At 38.4% G+C, this 15,753-nt stretch overlaps 1 protein-coding gene across 6 annotated transcripts in view; it reads left to right on the forward strand.

The window, feature by feature from the left end:
• tmcc1a (transmembrane and coiled-coil domain family 1a) overlaps positions 1–13,615 on the forward strand; it is a 33,574-nt gene extending 19,959 nt beyond the window's left edge. For 5 of the 6 annotated variants that reach the window (XM_046871644.1, XM_046871649.1, XM_046871646.1 and 2 more), the window contains 4 exons: positions 8,841–9,089; positions 9,436–10,094; positions 11,945–12,080; positions 12,676–13,615. In XM_046871644.1, coding sequence (XP_046727600.1) covers positions 8,841–9,089; positions 9,436–10,094; positions 11,945–12,080; positions 12,676–12,978 — 1,347 coding nt within the window. In that variant the 3' untranslated portion in view covers positions 12,979–13,615. Of the gene's footprint in view, positions 1–7,492; positions 7,716–8,840; positions 9,090–9,435; positions 10,095–11,944; positions 12,081–12,675 lie in introns of those variants that run through there. The other variant, XM_046871647.1, reaches the window with a different exon arrangement.
• The last annotated feature ends 2,138 nt before the right edge of the window (positions 13,616–15,753 follow it).

Raw genomic sequence — 15,753 nt, forward strand, 5'->3', positions numbered from 1 at the left:
AACAGCATGCAACCACAGGGTGCCAGTAACAGTCCTAAATGACTTTTATTGCTTGACAGTCGGATTACATTCAAACACAAACACATGCTGTTTGGAATTATAGACAGCTTATATGAAACTTGTTTTTGTTCCAGGTATTTGTTTAAAGTAAAGCTGATTATACTCTTGAAATATTATTGTACTCAATCGAGGCAGGTGAACCTTACTTTTTCTCCCTTATGAACAAATTAGCATGAAATGAAATGACTGTAGATCATACAGGTTGTGATTTCATAAGCAATGCTTGTGCCTATTAGGACGTTTCACTTTGGGGTGTGTGTGTGTGTGTGTGTGTGTGTGTGTGTGTGTGTGTGTGTGTGTGTGTGTGTGTGTGTGTTTTAGCAGCTGAACTGTGGTTAGAGTGCATGACACACAATGACTCCTGCCGTAGAGCAAGTTTGTTTTTCGCCTTGAAAACATGAGCCAATATAGTGGCCAGCCGCCTAACCTCACCCGGAGTACTTATTCATCCCTTATTTATGATTGACTGTAGCATAAACGCACACAAAATGACTTTCTCAAACTTGTGTACACACACACTGAACAGAAATATCTTTTTTTTTCACAATGTGACAAGATCAGGTTACTAATACAACGACTATGTTTACTATGTGTTCTTTTATTTAGGCAGATATTACTATCCAAAGTAATACTAGTAGTACTGCAGGAAGATATGGCATAATCTGAAATTTGCTTTAATACTGAATTTCGAATTTTCTCTTTCCCCTGCTAACTTACATTGCTTGAAGACACACATGATCTCACCTCACCTTACCCTTTTATTATTTATACATGCATTTCTAACCTGGACACATAATGTTGTGGCATATTGTTCAAATTCCCTCCATTCATATTTCAAAGCTTTGATGATGGGCTTGGCCTCCCCTTTTTTTTTATTTCAATGTGTGTGCTTTCAGCAGCATTATTTGAGCTTTGCTTTTCAGCTGAACCAGTGTCTCATTCTCTGCCTTACTGTTTGGGATGTAAACACGATTTGTCCTGCGGTGGAAGCTGTGTTTGCGTGTACATGTGGGTGTGGGTGAGTGTGTTGCATTGCGTTCTTTGCCAAGGTCAGATATGTTTGCATATATAAATGTATGTGTGTGTGCATGCACTTTGGAAGGGTGAATGGATATGTGTAAATCCAGGGGGTGACTCTAGTTTAATTCAGGAATAAATCTTATTATATTAAGTTATAGATGTGGAGGAGGAAATGTAATAGATACGCCTCTGAGTTTCCTGTAATTCTTATGCTTTAAATGCACCTAATTGTTATTTGCATGAATACTGTGTTTTCTTGTTCTTATACTCCATTACACATAGCGGAACTGCCTTAGGCAAGCACAAAGCTCACAGAGCCAACCTGCACTAAACTATAGAACCAGGGTATCCATGGGAAAGTTGTAAAGTTCCAGGTACCTAAACTTCTTTGTTAACAAAAGACCAGATAATAGTGACAACCAATGGTGTCAGCAGTTGGTGACAGCAGTTGCCTTGTAATTCCCAACCTGAATCATTAACTGCTTAAATGATTAGGTCATGGCTATATTTGTAGTGGTTATGGTTTGTTTTTGCTGTGGTTTATTATTTTTTATTTTTTTTTCAAGTTACTACTTTGTACTACTACTTTGCCATCTGTCATTCAATATGATTCATACAAAAAAACAAATCACATTTTGGATCCTTATTTGATCAGGTTCATTCTCTATTGTTTCCCTATCTATTTCCAACTTGTTTGTGTATCCTATTTTCCGTTTCACTGGAAAGCACCTCGCAGTTTTATTGCTTGGTGTCATTCTGTACCAGAGCTGTTCAAGCCTCCTTATCAAGATTTGTGGTTCAAAACAGTCAGTTGATGAACCGAACTGTCCTTTGATTTTATCCTAACCCTGGTCAGCGAGTCAAAAATAAGTAACACGCTGTCTGGATTAGCTGCTGGTTCATGTGTTCACGTGTATTAACAGCAACGTACACTGATTGACAGGATCCTTTTCGTCAGAAGAGCAGATGTTCATAAATAACATTGAATAATGCATTCCTTGGCTAAATGCATAATTCAGATGAAACAGGCCATGTGAGGGATTGCATTGTAAATGCAAGAGTAAGATTTGGACTAGCTGTGGCATTTATGAGTTAATTCTTGTATTAAACATACCTCGGTTCATACTGTAGCTGGGTGCTGTTACTCACCCGGATGTCAGGTGTGCTCTGGTGAAATATGACTAATGGGCTCGGTATGTACTCTGTGCTTGTGGTTGAAAATAAGCCTTGGTGTTCAGTGGTATGACATTAGAATGCCAACCCAAACTTATGCCTATGTTTATTTTATTTATTTTATTGACTGCTTTTTGGGTTGCATCCAACAGATGTTTTAACCAACTGGAGCAAAACTTCAACTATGGCCTTATTTTACTGCTGTTTTTAACTTGCCTGTGTCATCATGCCATCAGTATTTCCCCTTGGGAGAATCCCTTCTCCTAACATAAGGCCAGTTCTAATAGTTTATGAGCAAAAGTTCAATGCCTGGTTAGGGGTTCTAATGAGCATAAACGTCAGGAGTAGCATTTTGTCAGAAAACCTTTTTCAAAGCCATAAAAAAGATAATGTTTATAAATCTAAAATGCGTGTGTTCCTTCTTTGCAAAATGTGTTAATGTTTCTATAAGTTATTATTTTACAGACTTATAATGATGTTGATTAGATCATTATTAGGTCATTCATTGAGAAACTAGAATGTATGCAGTTTTTGTGTGTAAATGCAACATTTGCTATATACGGTCACATGAAATTCTTGGATTTTTTTGTTTATTTTAGAAACTGCTGATCTCTTGAGTCGTAAGATTTGCACACACAACAATCTCTAGATTTTATTTATGGTGGGAAAAAAACTAACAAAAACAGGTTTAGTGAGTGGGTAGTTCTGTGGGGTGGAAAAGCTTTGTTTATGAGAGTGGTCAGAAGGAAATGCCCAGACTGGATTTAGATGCTGGGAAGGTTAGAGTAACTCAAATTGCCACTATTTACAACTGTATTAAGCAGAAAAGCTTCTCAGAACACACAACACCTGGGCTACAACAGCAAAAAGTCCACATTGGGTTTCACTGTTGTCGGTCCAGAACAGCAAACTATAACTACTGTTTATAGTAAAAGGGTTACTCTGAACTAAACTGGATAGTTAAAAATAGATAGAATACCAGAAATTTTATCCAGTATTCAACTGTGCAGTTTACTTTACATAGATTTTTAGTATAATAGTTGTTTTTAGTTTCTGTTAACTAAGAAACTGTATTATTCTGCTTTCATTTCTGCAAAAATGCTGATGCAGCTTGTGCAGAATTCAATTTTGACACCCATACTCTATAAATTGTTGTTGTGTGTAGAATTCCAAGCGGTCAGCAGTTCTCTCGAAATACTCAGACCAGCTTGTCTGGCACAACAGCCATGTTCTGAGCAAAAGTGCTCAAATTAAATTGAATTGCATGTGGACATTAACTGAAGCTCTCGACCATATGTGTATGTTTTTATGCACGATGCTGCAGCCACCTGATTGGTTTTTTAGATAATTGCAAAATTAGGCGGGTGTCCAGGAATCCCTAATAAACTAGTTAGTGTTTTTCAGGCGCATTGATTTAGCTGAGGTCACATAATATGGACCTGAGAACGTTCAGTGTTTCATTCATTCGATCAGTCAAGAGCAATTAAAAACAAAAAACCTTCTCCCCGCGGTGCTGCGAGTGGCCACTTCTTAAGTGAATTCATCAAGTGCATGCTTAAAGGCCTCTGCTCATTTAGTTTGGATTTGAGCTCAGCTACTTTCACCACTTTTCAAAAACATCTGCTCCATAAAACAAGAAAAACAATTTACTGTAACAGTATTACAGTTGCTTTGGAGCATTTTTCGAATCATGCTTAATATTTGCAAACCAGTAAGTGCATTCTCAAAACAATTTGTACCAACAGCACAATATAAATTGATTTTGGGCAAAAGTCTGTACTTTCTCAAAATCCTTAGTTCATCTCTCAAAAGTAAGTATTTGTGTCAATGAACATCTCATTCCCATCAGAATGAAAAGACTCTTTGGCATTGTTCACAAATAAGATGATTAGTCATGTTGTCAGTATGACACTGCACAGTTTTAGGATTTCTTGATATAAACGTCAGTTTGGGTTACAGTGATTGAAAATGCACAAAATTTGAATTCCCTGTTTCAGAGAACTAGTTGATCATTGGTTGATCTGATGCTGTTCACTTGCCTTCATTAGTGACATTCAAGATTCATGTGCACTTTAATTCAAGTCACATTTACAAATAAAGTTTAATAGAAATTTGAGATGACAGATGACGAAAACTGGTTTAACCATTTTACATTCCGTGACTTATGCAATGAACTGATGGCAAGATGTTTTGGGGGTTGAGACTATTCAGGTAAAACCAGTATAATATATTTTGATCAACATGACATAAACAACTGATAATGTAGGAAACAGCAGACACTTATATACAATCTATTAAATGAATGTACAAAAACATTGGCAATTTGATCAAAGCAACAAGAAATTTCCCTATGATGAGCACAAATGACTAAATAATGTGGAGGATAAACAAGTAGTTTTGAGAACTTTATTTCTGACCTGAGAAACGCTCCAAAGCAACTGAGAAAAACTGTAGTACAGAAAAGCCAACTAAACCAATCCTAAATAAAGTTTAATAACTGCATAAAACTGCAGTGTGTTTTGTGCCATTTAATGGTGTATTAGGTAAGATTAGTCACTACGGAAAGGTAGGGCTCAACTGGTTGAATAGAACGTTTCGACATTTGATGATTGAGTTGGTCTTACTGCTGGAGCCCTCCCCATTTCCGCACACTAATGTTCACAAAGATTTACCCCCAGGATATATGTTGCTTCTGTAGTGACTAACAAGAGACCTTTCCAAACTTAATAAGGCATTCTCCTGGAAGTAAGTTTCTTGATATACTTCTGTTACGGCCATTATGTTATACAAATACTTCATCTTATTTTTATAAGTAAGAAATGTAAAAAAATAATAAAGCCTGTTTGTACCATTTAAGTCTTAGAAATGCATAAACTATGGGATTATATATTATATATTTTTTAATTATTATTATTTTTTTTTTTTACATCACATTTACTTTTTGATTACCTGAATGGCTTTAGAATTATGTATGTAGTACGGTAGCAGGTATGCTATTGGTCTACTATTCTGTTTGACAGGGAGTGTATTTTGTTGACCATGCCTATTGAAACACCTGGTTGAACAGTCTTTGTGACTTTTGTGCCATCTATGTCCCAATAGAAAACTATCTTTCAAAGTGACTGGTTTATTTTTTTTTCTCTTGAAGTTGGTGTAAAATTGAGGTAAGATGTTATAAGAGCAAGCCTTTTTTATTCATTTGTCACCCATTTGTCAAACATGCATGGAGTTCTGACAAGTTAAGCCATGGCCTAAATATACAAGCAGGAAAAAAACCTCTATATTCCTTATTTCATGCTAGCTTTTCCAGTTAATTCTTCTTCATCTGTCTAACCGAATTAACAATCTGTGGAATGCTGGCCATTCAAATTCCACCTTAGTGTTTGTGTTCTTGCCAAAACCGGAGGAACATGTTTGACCTGAGAGCCAGCTATTAAAACAGACAATTGCTGAAACCTATTTATCTACTTAGCACTTAGCCTTAATTCGATTTATCTCCCTAACACTTTACATGAATGTAATTCTCTGACCATGTCCCAAACTTTATTTTACAACATTCTCAAAGTGCTAAAGTGCAATGCGACTGATTCCTAAACCCATGCAGGATCTAGGACAAAATCTGCCTGCTGAAGAGTAGTAAGAAGATTATTACAAGTTGCTATTTTTAGTGTGACAGTCTGCAAGTTTGGATGTAGCCCAGAGCTGAAGTGTATTTATAAAACTTGTCTAGCAATAACAGTTTTTACATGAATTGATGTTATCATTGCGTTCTTTTTTTTTATTAATCAATGGCTTTGGGGCAGTTTTATTTTGTCATAATGTTTGATGCTAGATTTCTGGGACAAACAAAAAAAAGAAAAGAAACAGAAACCAAAATCATATGTAAATTAGGTTTGAGAATTAGTTTAGTGTTGATGTCGGTGTTATTATCAAGCCAATTTCCTTGTCTTGGTAATACACTGACCACCGATGAACAGCTAGAGGACAACAAAGGTTAATGCCATGTTAATGTTCTATACTGTTTAACTGCACATATACAAAGTAAACCAACTAGGTAGGTGTGTCTGCTACGATTGACTTGAAATCGGTTAAAATTTCCCAACATGTTGACTACTTTATCTACACACATACAGTACTACCACCACCACCAGTAATTCGATACCAAAATAATATCTCAGTTAAATATAATTTTGGTCGCTTTTTTTAACAATATCTACTGTCCCAGAGCGACTTAGCATAGAAATACGGATGTGGTTTTGGATTCCTAATGATCATGGAAAGTCTCTGAAACATAAGTAAGAAAGAAACTGTAAGGGGAACCAATTGGATTATAAACCATTTACAAGTCAGAAAGTATCGTGTTTAAAGTATATTCAGTATGAACATACTGTGTATGAATCCTCCGATGAGTGCATGGACGGCTTTCTGATTTCAGTTCAGGGGAGGTATTCAAGGGTCCTGGTCATCACTAATAATACATAATTCTCTTTTCAAAGCACAGAGAGGACAAACCGTTTAAGGATACTGATAAATAATTGCATATACACTGACCAGGCATAACTTTTGCCACCAATCAGGCATAACATTATGACCACCTGCCTAATATTGTGCTGATCCCACTTCTGGCTGCCAAAACAGTCCTGACCCGTCAAGCATTAACAGCATTAACTTCTTCAGCAAATTGAGCTACAGTAGCTCGTCTGTTGGCTCAGACCACACAGGCCAGCTCTCGCTGCTTCTTCCTTGGACTACTTTTGAGAGATACTGACCACTGCAGACTGGGAACATCCCACAAGAGCTGCAGTTTTGTAGACGGTCTGACCGTCGTCTAGACATCACAATTTGGCCCTTGTCATACTCGCCAAAATCCTTACGCTTGCTCATTTTTCCTGCTTCTGGCACATCAACTTTAAGGACACAATGTTCACTTGCTGTCTAATAATACCCCCCATTTTTATTTATTTATTTATTTATTTATTTATTTATTTATTTATTTTTTTTTTTTTTTATTGTTAATCGCGTAACTAAATACAATAACGTTACCCAAATCAAATCAAATGGACATAAGAACATTTTCATTCTTTTGCGGCACTATAATAAATGAACTCCGGTCCAGTGCTTGGGGGCCCCTGGGTATTTTTTTTGTTGTTTTTTTTTTACCTGGCACGATCACGCCACGTGCGGTGACGAATAAGTGACACTCGCGCGCCCGCTTGCAAGCGCGAGTTGCGCGAGCAGCTCATGATGTCATGCTTAAAACAGAGGGCGGGGCGCGCGCTGGTTTCAGGTGCCGCTGAAGTTTCAGAACGAGTTGAGCGAGTTTGAGGAGGAGCGCAGTCTCGTACACAAAAGTGTCCTCTGTGAGGATTATAAATGAATTGGACATTTCAGCCAAGAGCAGCTGCAAGCGACCGGAGCGCAATATGCACTGGGAACAAATACTCCGTTTAAAAAACGGAGAGGTAAGGAGGATATAAGCGGGGGGTTTTAGATACACTTTATAGGTTTCTGGACGACTTTGAATTTCGATTGTCACCTGCTGTAGGGTGAACAAAGGTCCTAAAGTTACAGTTATTACATAGATAAGTGGTTAAATATATACGCAAAGGAGTCATTTCTGTCTCTTGAGGATTTTCAGGCTAATGTCACGCGTTAGTCGCGTGTAACAACCGGTGTCTTATCCGATACTAACCGAGCCTTAGACTCAACCTGAGAGGAAAATAATACAAGAGAATGTGCTCATATAGCTCCGTTTAGGTTTTACAAGTAAGGACTTAAAGCGTTCACACAATAACCAGATATTACTTCCGACACAAATAGTATATTATGTAGAAATATTGCTACATTCACCTTTTTCACATACATTCACTATTCTAGCGGGTTTGACGGTGTATTACCGGATGTGCTTCAGGCTGTCGTTTCCCAAACAGCATATTAAATAATCCTATAATTTTGTCTACTTGTATACTTTTTCTACTAAAGTGAGTAATAAATAGTGTAGCCCGGTTTAACACACTTTTCAGAAGCCAGTTGACCGACTGTAACAGTAAACATGATTTCAGCATTAATCATTTTAAAGGAAGCCAGCTGAGCTCGACATGTATTCAAAGTAGCCCTGTATTGAGCCCTGGGGTTACTGATCTCATGGTCCCGGTATGATGATCAAGTATAAAAAAATATCCTGGTATTTCACAGTATAGATCATTAATTTATCAACAAAACACTTTAAAGAGCTTGTGTTGAAAATGAAACGGAATCAGCGATTGCACAACCTGTGTACAAAAGTCTTGTTTGCAAAAATAAAAAGGCACTGGTATGCTGAACATGCTCGGTGAGTTTACATCCTGATTTACAGCTTCAGGTTATTGCTGTCTGGTTGAGGAAGTCTTCATTATATGATCTGAGGTCATTGATCGTGAAAGTCACGATGTTGACACTGAGGCACTGGCGGAAGTGGTAGACTGCTTTAAAGTGTCAGCAAAATAATTGAATAAAAAACAAACCCAAAAGATAAAGAGAAAGCTGCAAAATGCTTTTTAGAAATCCCTGTTGTTCTTTTGCCATCCAAATCTCTGTGCCTGTTTTAGATTGAGAGGCTGGAGGGCAGTCTGGCTCAGGCATCACTCTGCAATGTGGACAGCGCTCAGGCCGGGTCAGAGGACTCGCCGCTCGACCCCCAGCGGGCACGGCAGACCATAGCGCAGCTCCAACAGAAGATCCTGAGGCTTACGGAGCAGCTGCGCATCGAGCAAGCGGCACGTGATGCAAATGTGGCCGAGTACCTCAAGCTCGCCAACAACACCAATGACAAACAGCAGAGCTCCCGGATTAAACAGGTGAGATCTCGGATATGTGAGAAGAAAACGAACCAGTTAACTTGGATTATACATTAGATTATTTTTTTTAAATATATCCTTTGGGTTCAGTGAAATCAGGATCACGAGAGGGCCCAGATTCATCCTTAATTAACTATAAACATATGTGACCAAATCACCCAGTACCTCGAGAAACTTTCACAAGAGGCCTGCTCTTTTATCAAATTCTTGCCTGAATCCTGAATCATAATTGTTTTACTTTCCATTCTGCTTCAGGATTTCTAGATCTTGTTCAAATCTAAGTGTTGATATCAGGACTAGTGGAATTGATTGCAATATCCTCTTACGCTTTTCTTTCTACTTTCAGGTCTTTGAGAAGAAAAACCAGAAATCGGCAGCGAGTATCGCACAGCTACAGCGCAAGCTGGAGCACTACCGGCGTCGTCTCCGCGAGGCTGAGCATGGTGGTGACGCGGCACGCCAGCACAAAGGTGTGCTGCGCGATGTTCAGCAGGGTCTACGTGATGTGGGTGCGCGCGTTATCACAGGTCTTAATGACGGTGTGGTGAACAGCGTGCGGGGCGGCCTGTCCAGCTTCTCACACGCTACACACACTGCGGCCGGGGCCGTGGCCTCTAAGCCACGCGAGATCGCCTCGCTCCTGCGCAACCGCTTTGGCAGCGCCGACAATATTAATGTGCTAAAGGATGGAGAGGATGTCAATGGTGCCAACAGCAGCGGGCACTTGCAGGGCAGCCCACGGTTTGGCAGCGAGGAGGACTGCTCAAGTGCAACGACGGGATCGGCCGGTACCAACAGTGTGACAGGGGGAGTGGGAGGCCCACCCAGCTCTAGGGGCAACACACTGGAGCGGGGAAATAGCATGGGCATGGAGATGCTGTTACAGGATGTCCAGGAGCTCAGGGAGGTTCAGGCTCGTCTAGGTGAATCTCTGGAGGAGCTAAAGGCCCACTGCCAACGAGACTACACGTTGTCCTTACGGATACTGCAGGAGGAGCGGTTCAGGTAGGAAACAATCTGAATGGCTTCAATTTTATATCTATATTTAATTCAATATGGTATTGTTTTTTCAACCTGATGTCTGTGAACTATAGAACATTTCTCTGGTATTTTGCATTGCAGACAGTAATTACTTTGTACTAAATATAAATGCATTCGTAATAATAGTCTAAGAGCAGAGAGAGGGCCAGTTTTTCATTACTCATTGTCTCAGTTTTAACCTGATGTACCTGGAATCATTTACAATGCTCCACATGTTGGAAAGTTGAATGAAAGTAAACAGAACCATCTTTGGTTTCACATTCTTTAACATTTTTGTTAGAATGTAACAGTTAGGTTTGAATTTGTTTTAAAGTTGCATATTTTATACATTTACTGACGGAAATCAGCAGCTGCTCTTCAACTTTCCTTAATGACTGGAATTTGAGCAAAAAATGGTTTCACTCTTTTTTTTACCAGCTTCAGGAAATAAGTCTTATTCTTATTCCTAAGCAATCACGTATACGTTACACCGGATCCATGCACCAGAATAACCTTCATACTGCGGTCACATATGTCGTTTTATGGCTTAATTTGCCCTCTTTAATTAGATCCGATATTCAGATGTACACAGTTAAGTGCATTCCAAATACAAGTGTCAATAGTGTAAATAATGTCTGGCCCTGAAACAACTACTATTTACATTGTTGCAAAAAAAATGTCACCTGCATAATCAAAATTCAAGAAAAGCAAAAATCTTAGCAAGACAGTCAAATAGCAGTAGCAGAACTAAAGAGGCAGCTTGACAACTGCTACTTATTCTGGATTACTTTTGGCAGCGGCTTGTCAGCTGTTCATAATTAGTGTGGGAATGCACCGTTTTTCTAAGTGCAGCCTCTAAAAAGCTTCATATCTGTGTCACATTCAAGAAAGGGAAAAAAAGTGAACTGAAATCTGCTTGGTTGAGATGGAAACGATTGGTGTGCTGATTAGTGAGAAGATAAAATGTGATGGAAACAAGTTTTCTGAATAGATTATGACAAAGAAAGTACTCTGTATATGACTGTTTATGTTTACCTGGTACTTCTGATTGTAATCTGATTTCTTTTTTCTTTGAGTGTTTAAATAACAGTGGTTGATGGAAAGATTATTAACATTATCTTTTTGCTAAGTTTTGGAAACAAGAAACCTTGTTTTTAACCTTTGGATGGAAAGATACCTGCTACCAAATTCCTCAAAAAAAAAAAAAAAAAGGTGAAGGTGAAGGACAGTTATGTGGGCACAGGGAGGGATGGAGCAAGGGAGGGAGGCTGAACTAGAAAAGCATAGTCAAAGGGATTTTTCTCCCTAAAATGTCCTGCTGTGCTTCACCACTCCTTCAGCTTTTTTTCCTTCAGCTAAAAATAGTAAGAACGGCAGAACAGTTATTTAATAAAAGTGTTGGCATGTGTGCTGGACCTGCAATGTTTACTGAGACAAGTGGGGTTCTTGACACAGTTTCTAATGGACTGCTCTCTATATTTTTTAGCTTAAAAAGTGATTTTGCAGAGGCAAAACATTTACGTTTAAATAAAACCACGATTGTTTCCGTCCTCAAAAGCAACTGCTTTTAAAGAGATATGTAGTTCAGTTTTACTTCTGAGGTGACTGAAAATATGTCATGAACAGAGAAACATTGGACCTTCCATCAGCATCTTTATAATTCTGACTAAACATAAATCTATTCTCAACCTCATTCATTTTTTTATTAAAACTTCATCTTTCCAGGAAATGTTTAAACTCCCAGTTTCATTTCTGCTTCTGTATACGATGTAACATTATTTTGCCACTAAAGTAAGTCATTTGTTTTCATAACTTTGAATTGGGTGTTTTTGTAGGTGTGAGCGGCTGGAGGAGCAATTGAACGACCTGACGGAGCTTCACCAAAATGAAATACTGAACCTAAAACAGGAGCTGGCCAGCATGGAGGAGAAAATGGCTTACCAATCCTATGAGAGGGCTCGAGACATACAGGTATTGTATGTGCTTTGTATCTTTCAGGCCAAACTGTTATTGAAAGTCATACAGTATTCCTTATTAAAGTAAACTACGCCCTCTAGTGGCAACCGGGTACAGGTGCAATAGAATAACTTGCTAGTTACTGACCAAAAAACTTGAGCCAGCTGCTAAATACCATTATCTAAAACACTAAGTTGAAAAATCACTATTTGTATTTTTGAAACACTGCTATTTAATTCTCACTTGTGATTGGTCAGTAGGTGTGGATTCATTGTGTATAACAGTGGCTTTAAATGTGGCACAGGTTTATATTATTGTGTGCATTCTTTATTGAGTTTATAGTCATATTGGCTTTAGATCTGTTAATATACAGACACATTACTGGGTTAAATTGATCAAACTGATCCTTGTTTTGAGACGGTGATTATCAAGTGTTAGTGCTACTCACTATTGTTTACAGTTTGAAGCTCATTGTAGTAGAACAGGACCAGTAGCTACTCAGGCATGTAACTGTTATGACATAAGTGACCACTAGCAAAGCCCGACAAAGGGATAATTATCACGCATCTCTTTCATCCATATTCATGTGTGTATCTTTTTTTCCCTCTAGGAGTCACTGGAGGCCTGTCAGACACGCCTCTCCAATATGGAGCTCCAACAGCAACATCAGCAAGTGGTGCAGCTAGAGGGCCTTGAGAAAAACACGGCGCGCGCCCTGGTCGGCAAGCTATTCAACATCGTGCTCACATTTATGGCCGTTATCCTGGTGTTTGTGTCTACTGTGGCCCCCATGATGAAAACACGCAGCCGCATTTTCTTCACACTGCTCCTCCTCCTGCTTTCCATCTTACTATGGATAAACTGGGACGCACTCTCAGGACACACACTTCGATTTCTTCACGTGCCAAGATGACGACGACGACGACGCTAACCTCAACGCCAGTGGTGCTTTGGACATCAGGAAGCCACAGCCAACAGTCAACCATCCAGAGACATGAAAATAATCTGTGAAAATAAACTTCCTTTTTTTATTTTAAAGAAAAGGTGTATACGTTTACATTTTGAAAGTATGAATTTAGTCTGCCTTTTCGTGTGGCACCTTTTTATAAGGACATTGTAATAATGATAAATGTTATTCCATCAATTTATAACACATTTTGTTTTCTATTATGATCAGTTGCATGTAGCATCAAAGTCCTGTTACTGAAACATGTCATGGGAATTTATTCAGATGTTGCACTTGAAAATTTCCTCCCCATCACTGCCTTTGTTAGATTTGTTTGTAAATCTTCCCGGCTGCCTTTAAGGGGAGGAGTGTATGCACTTTCAGCTATGATTAGCAGTGTTAGCCTATTCTGCCATCATTTTGTTCACTGCACTGGATTTAACATTGAAGGGGGAACCTGAATGGACTGATGGACATACTTGAAGAGGATGGTACTATAGGGAACTTCTGTGCTTCCGTGTTGTTTCTATTAGCAATGTATTACCACTTTCAGGAACTTTATAATATTTGAATGGTAAAAAAATAATAATTAATGTTCATTGAATGAGTGAGTTGTTGAATGGGGCACTACTGTTGTGACTGGAGCCTGTTTACCGAAAGTCTTCATATCCTTAAAGACAATTTCTTTACTTATATCTCTTGAATATTACTCAAGGAATCAAAAAGGCAGTCCAAATGTTTTAACTAGCATAATGCATTGGTAAAAAAAAAAAAAACTTTTTTTAAGTACACATCTGGAAAAATGTTACTACATCCAGTATTGGGTTACATCAGTTTTTAATCTGTGCTTATTCATTATTCTTATTGAGCTAATGAATTTTTTTCTAATTCAGCTAATCAAAACCCCTGTAATATTACATTTGCCATGGCTGCCATTTTTGTTTTTAAAATGCCTTTCAGGCATTTCAAGGTGTCTGGGACAAGACATGAGACTGTCACCTATAACATCTGAAACAAACCTGTGCAACAATAAAATTCATATGGAGAACAGTTTAAAATAATAATACAAATATATTTAAAGGCACAACTGTTTAAATTAGTGTTTTAATGGATCCATGTGGTATGTATGAGTGGTTTTTTTTTACTCTTTCAAAGAATTCCTTCTTCCATATAAGTGTAGTCTTTTAACATTGTTCCTGTACTTAAATTTCTATTCTATTCAATCTGTAACACGATGAGTCTAGTTAAGCCTTGGAAAATTGGTTTAGCTACTTGAATAATAAATCAAATTAATTAGTAAAGAAATCTTTGAATGCCTCTTTGGTGACCCAGGTGGACAGGCTCGAGGTCTCCACACTGCAAGACTGTTTAACCTTGACCCTGAAAATGTGTGAAACAGCCGGAGGTGTGTGTGTGTTTGTGTGTGTGCATGGGTAGGTGGGTGCTCATGCTAAGCAACTTCAGTGCCTTCTGATGTCTGTATGCCTGTAATAAAAAAGCATTCCTGCCTAGACAAAGACGTGTGCGCATCAGTGTGTGATAATTCCAAGCTGATTCCTGTTGTGATGCCATATGTCACTCAAAGCAATTTTGTCGGCCCATTTATCCAAGAGAGCAGCCAGCAGTCACAGGATAATGTTTGTAACAGGGTCCATGCACAGTTCTCGGAAGTATGGAATTAATGAGGCACTCAGTTTTAGACCTGGTGTAGTCTGGGGGAATAAATAAGCACTTTGTTGGAAAATACTAAAATTCTGAATTCACATTTGTAATGCACATAGCATTTAAACATTTGGGCTCAGAGTTTTATTAAAAACCAATGAAGCAAAGTAAGAAAAGTCCAATGCAGTGTGGAGGAGATGCAATCCCAAGGTGAAAATCAATCACACAGATGTGAACTGTAGTACACAATCAATGCGACCTTCAATCCGTCACTTGCGCACTGAGAAACATATTTATAATAAAACACACCAGCAAACTGAAATGTGTATAGATTTGTATGTGTATTGCGTATTCATTTCTATCTATAACAGGATCTTGCAGTAAAATATAATACAGCCATTTGGATTTATTTGAAAAGTGGATCACTTTCACTTCTGATACAATTGTATACTTTAATTCCTAATAATCTCCTGCTCACTGTTTTTTTATTAACTAAAGTTAGTAGACAGTTGGTATAAGGTTGTTACAGTAAAGGTTTAGCTTTTCAGTTTGCCACATTGTCCACATGCCACTGCTGAAAAACAGGAGCATTTGTGTATTGCATTTCGTGTTATTTCACCAGTGTGATTAAATTTTCTTAGCAAGGTTATAGTGAGGATTGTGACGTGGGGCAATCAGCAATCAGTCAGTCAGGTAATCAGCAAACAGGCATAAACTAGACACGATTAATTTCAGTAAGGCGACATCACAGGTGCAATGCTGGAGCGAAATTCACAAAATAAAAATGGTCGTACTGGATATTTATATGTGTGTCATTCGTACTACGTATAGTGTAATGAAGTGTACTAATGAAGTATATTTAGTAATTGGATGACATAGAGCTGGGATAAGACTGAAGGTCAGTGAGGGTTTTGGAAGCTGCAAACAAGAAAATTGCCAACCAAGCTATCCATCCACCCATCCATCCATCCATCCACCTATACATCCATCCATCCAGCCATCCATCTACCTACCTTCAGTTTCCTCTCCGTGGACCAGTTTTCAAAAAAATCCTATAGAATCCCTTTTCGGTCTATCCAG

Source organism: Silurus meridionalis, chromosome 17 (genome assembly GCF_014805685.1).
Source record: "Silurus meridionalis isolate SWU-2019-XX chromosome 17, ASM1480568v1, whole genome shotgun sequence".
NCBI classification, from domain to species: domain Eukaryota; kingdom Metazoa; phylum Chordata; class Actinopteri; order Siluriformes; family Siluridae; genus Silurus; species Silurus meridionalis.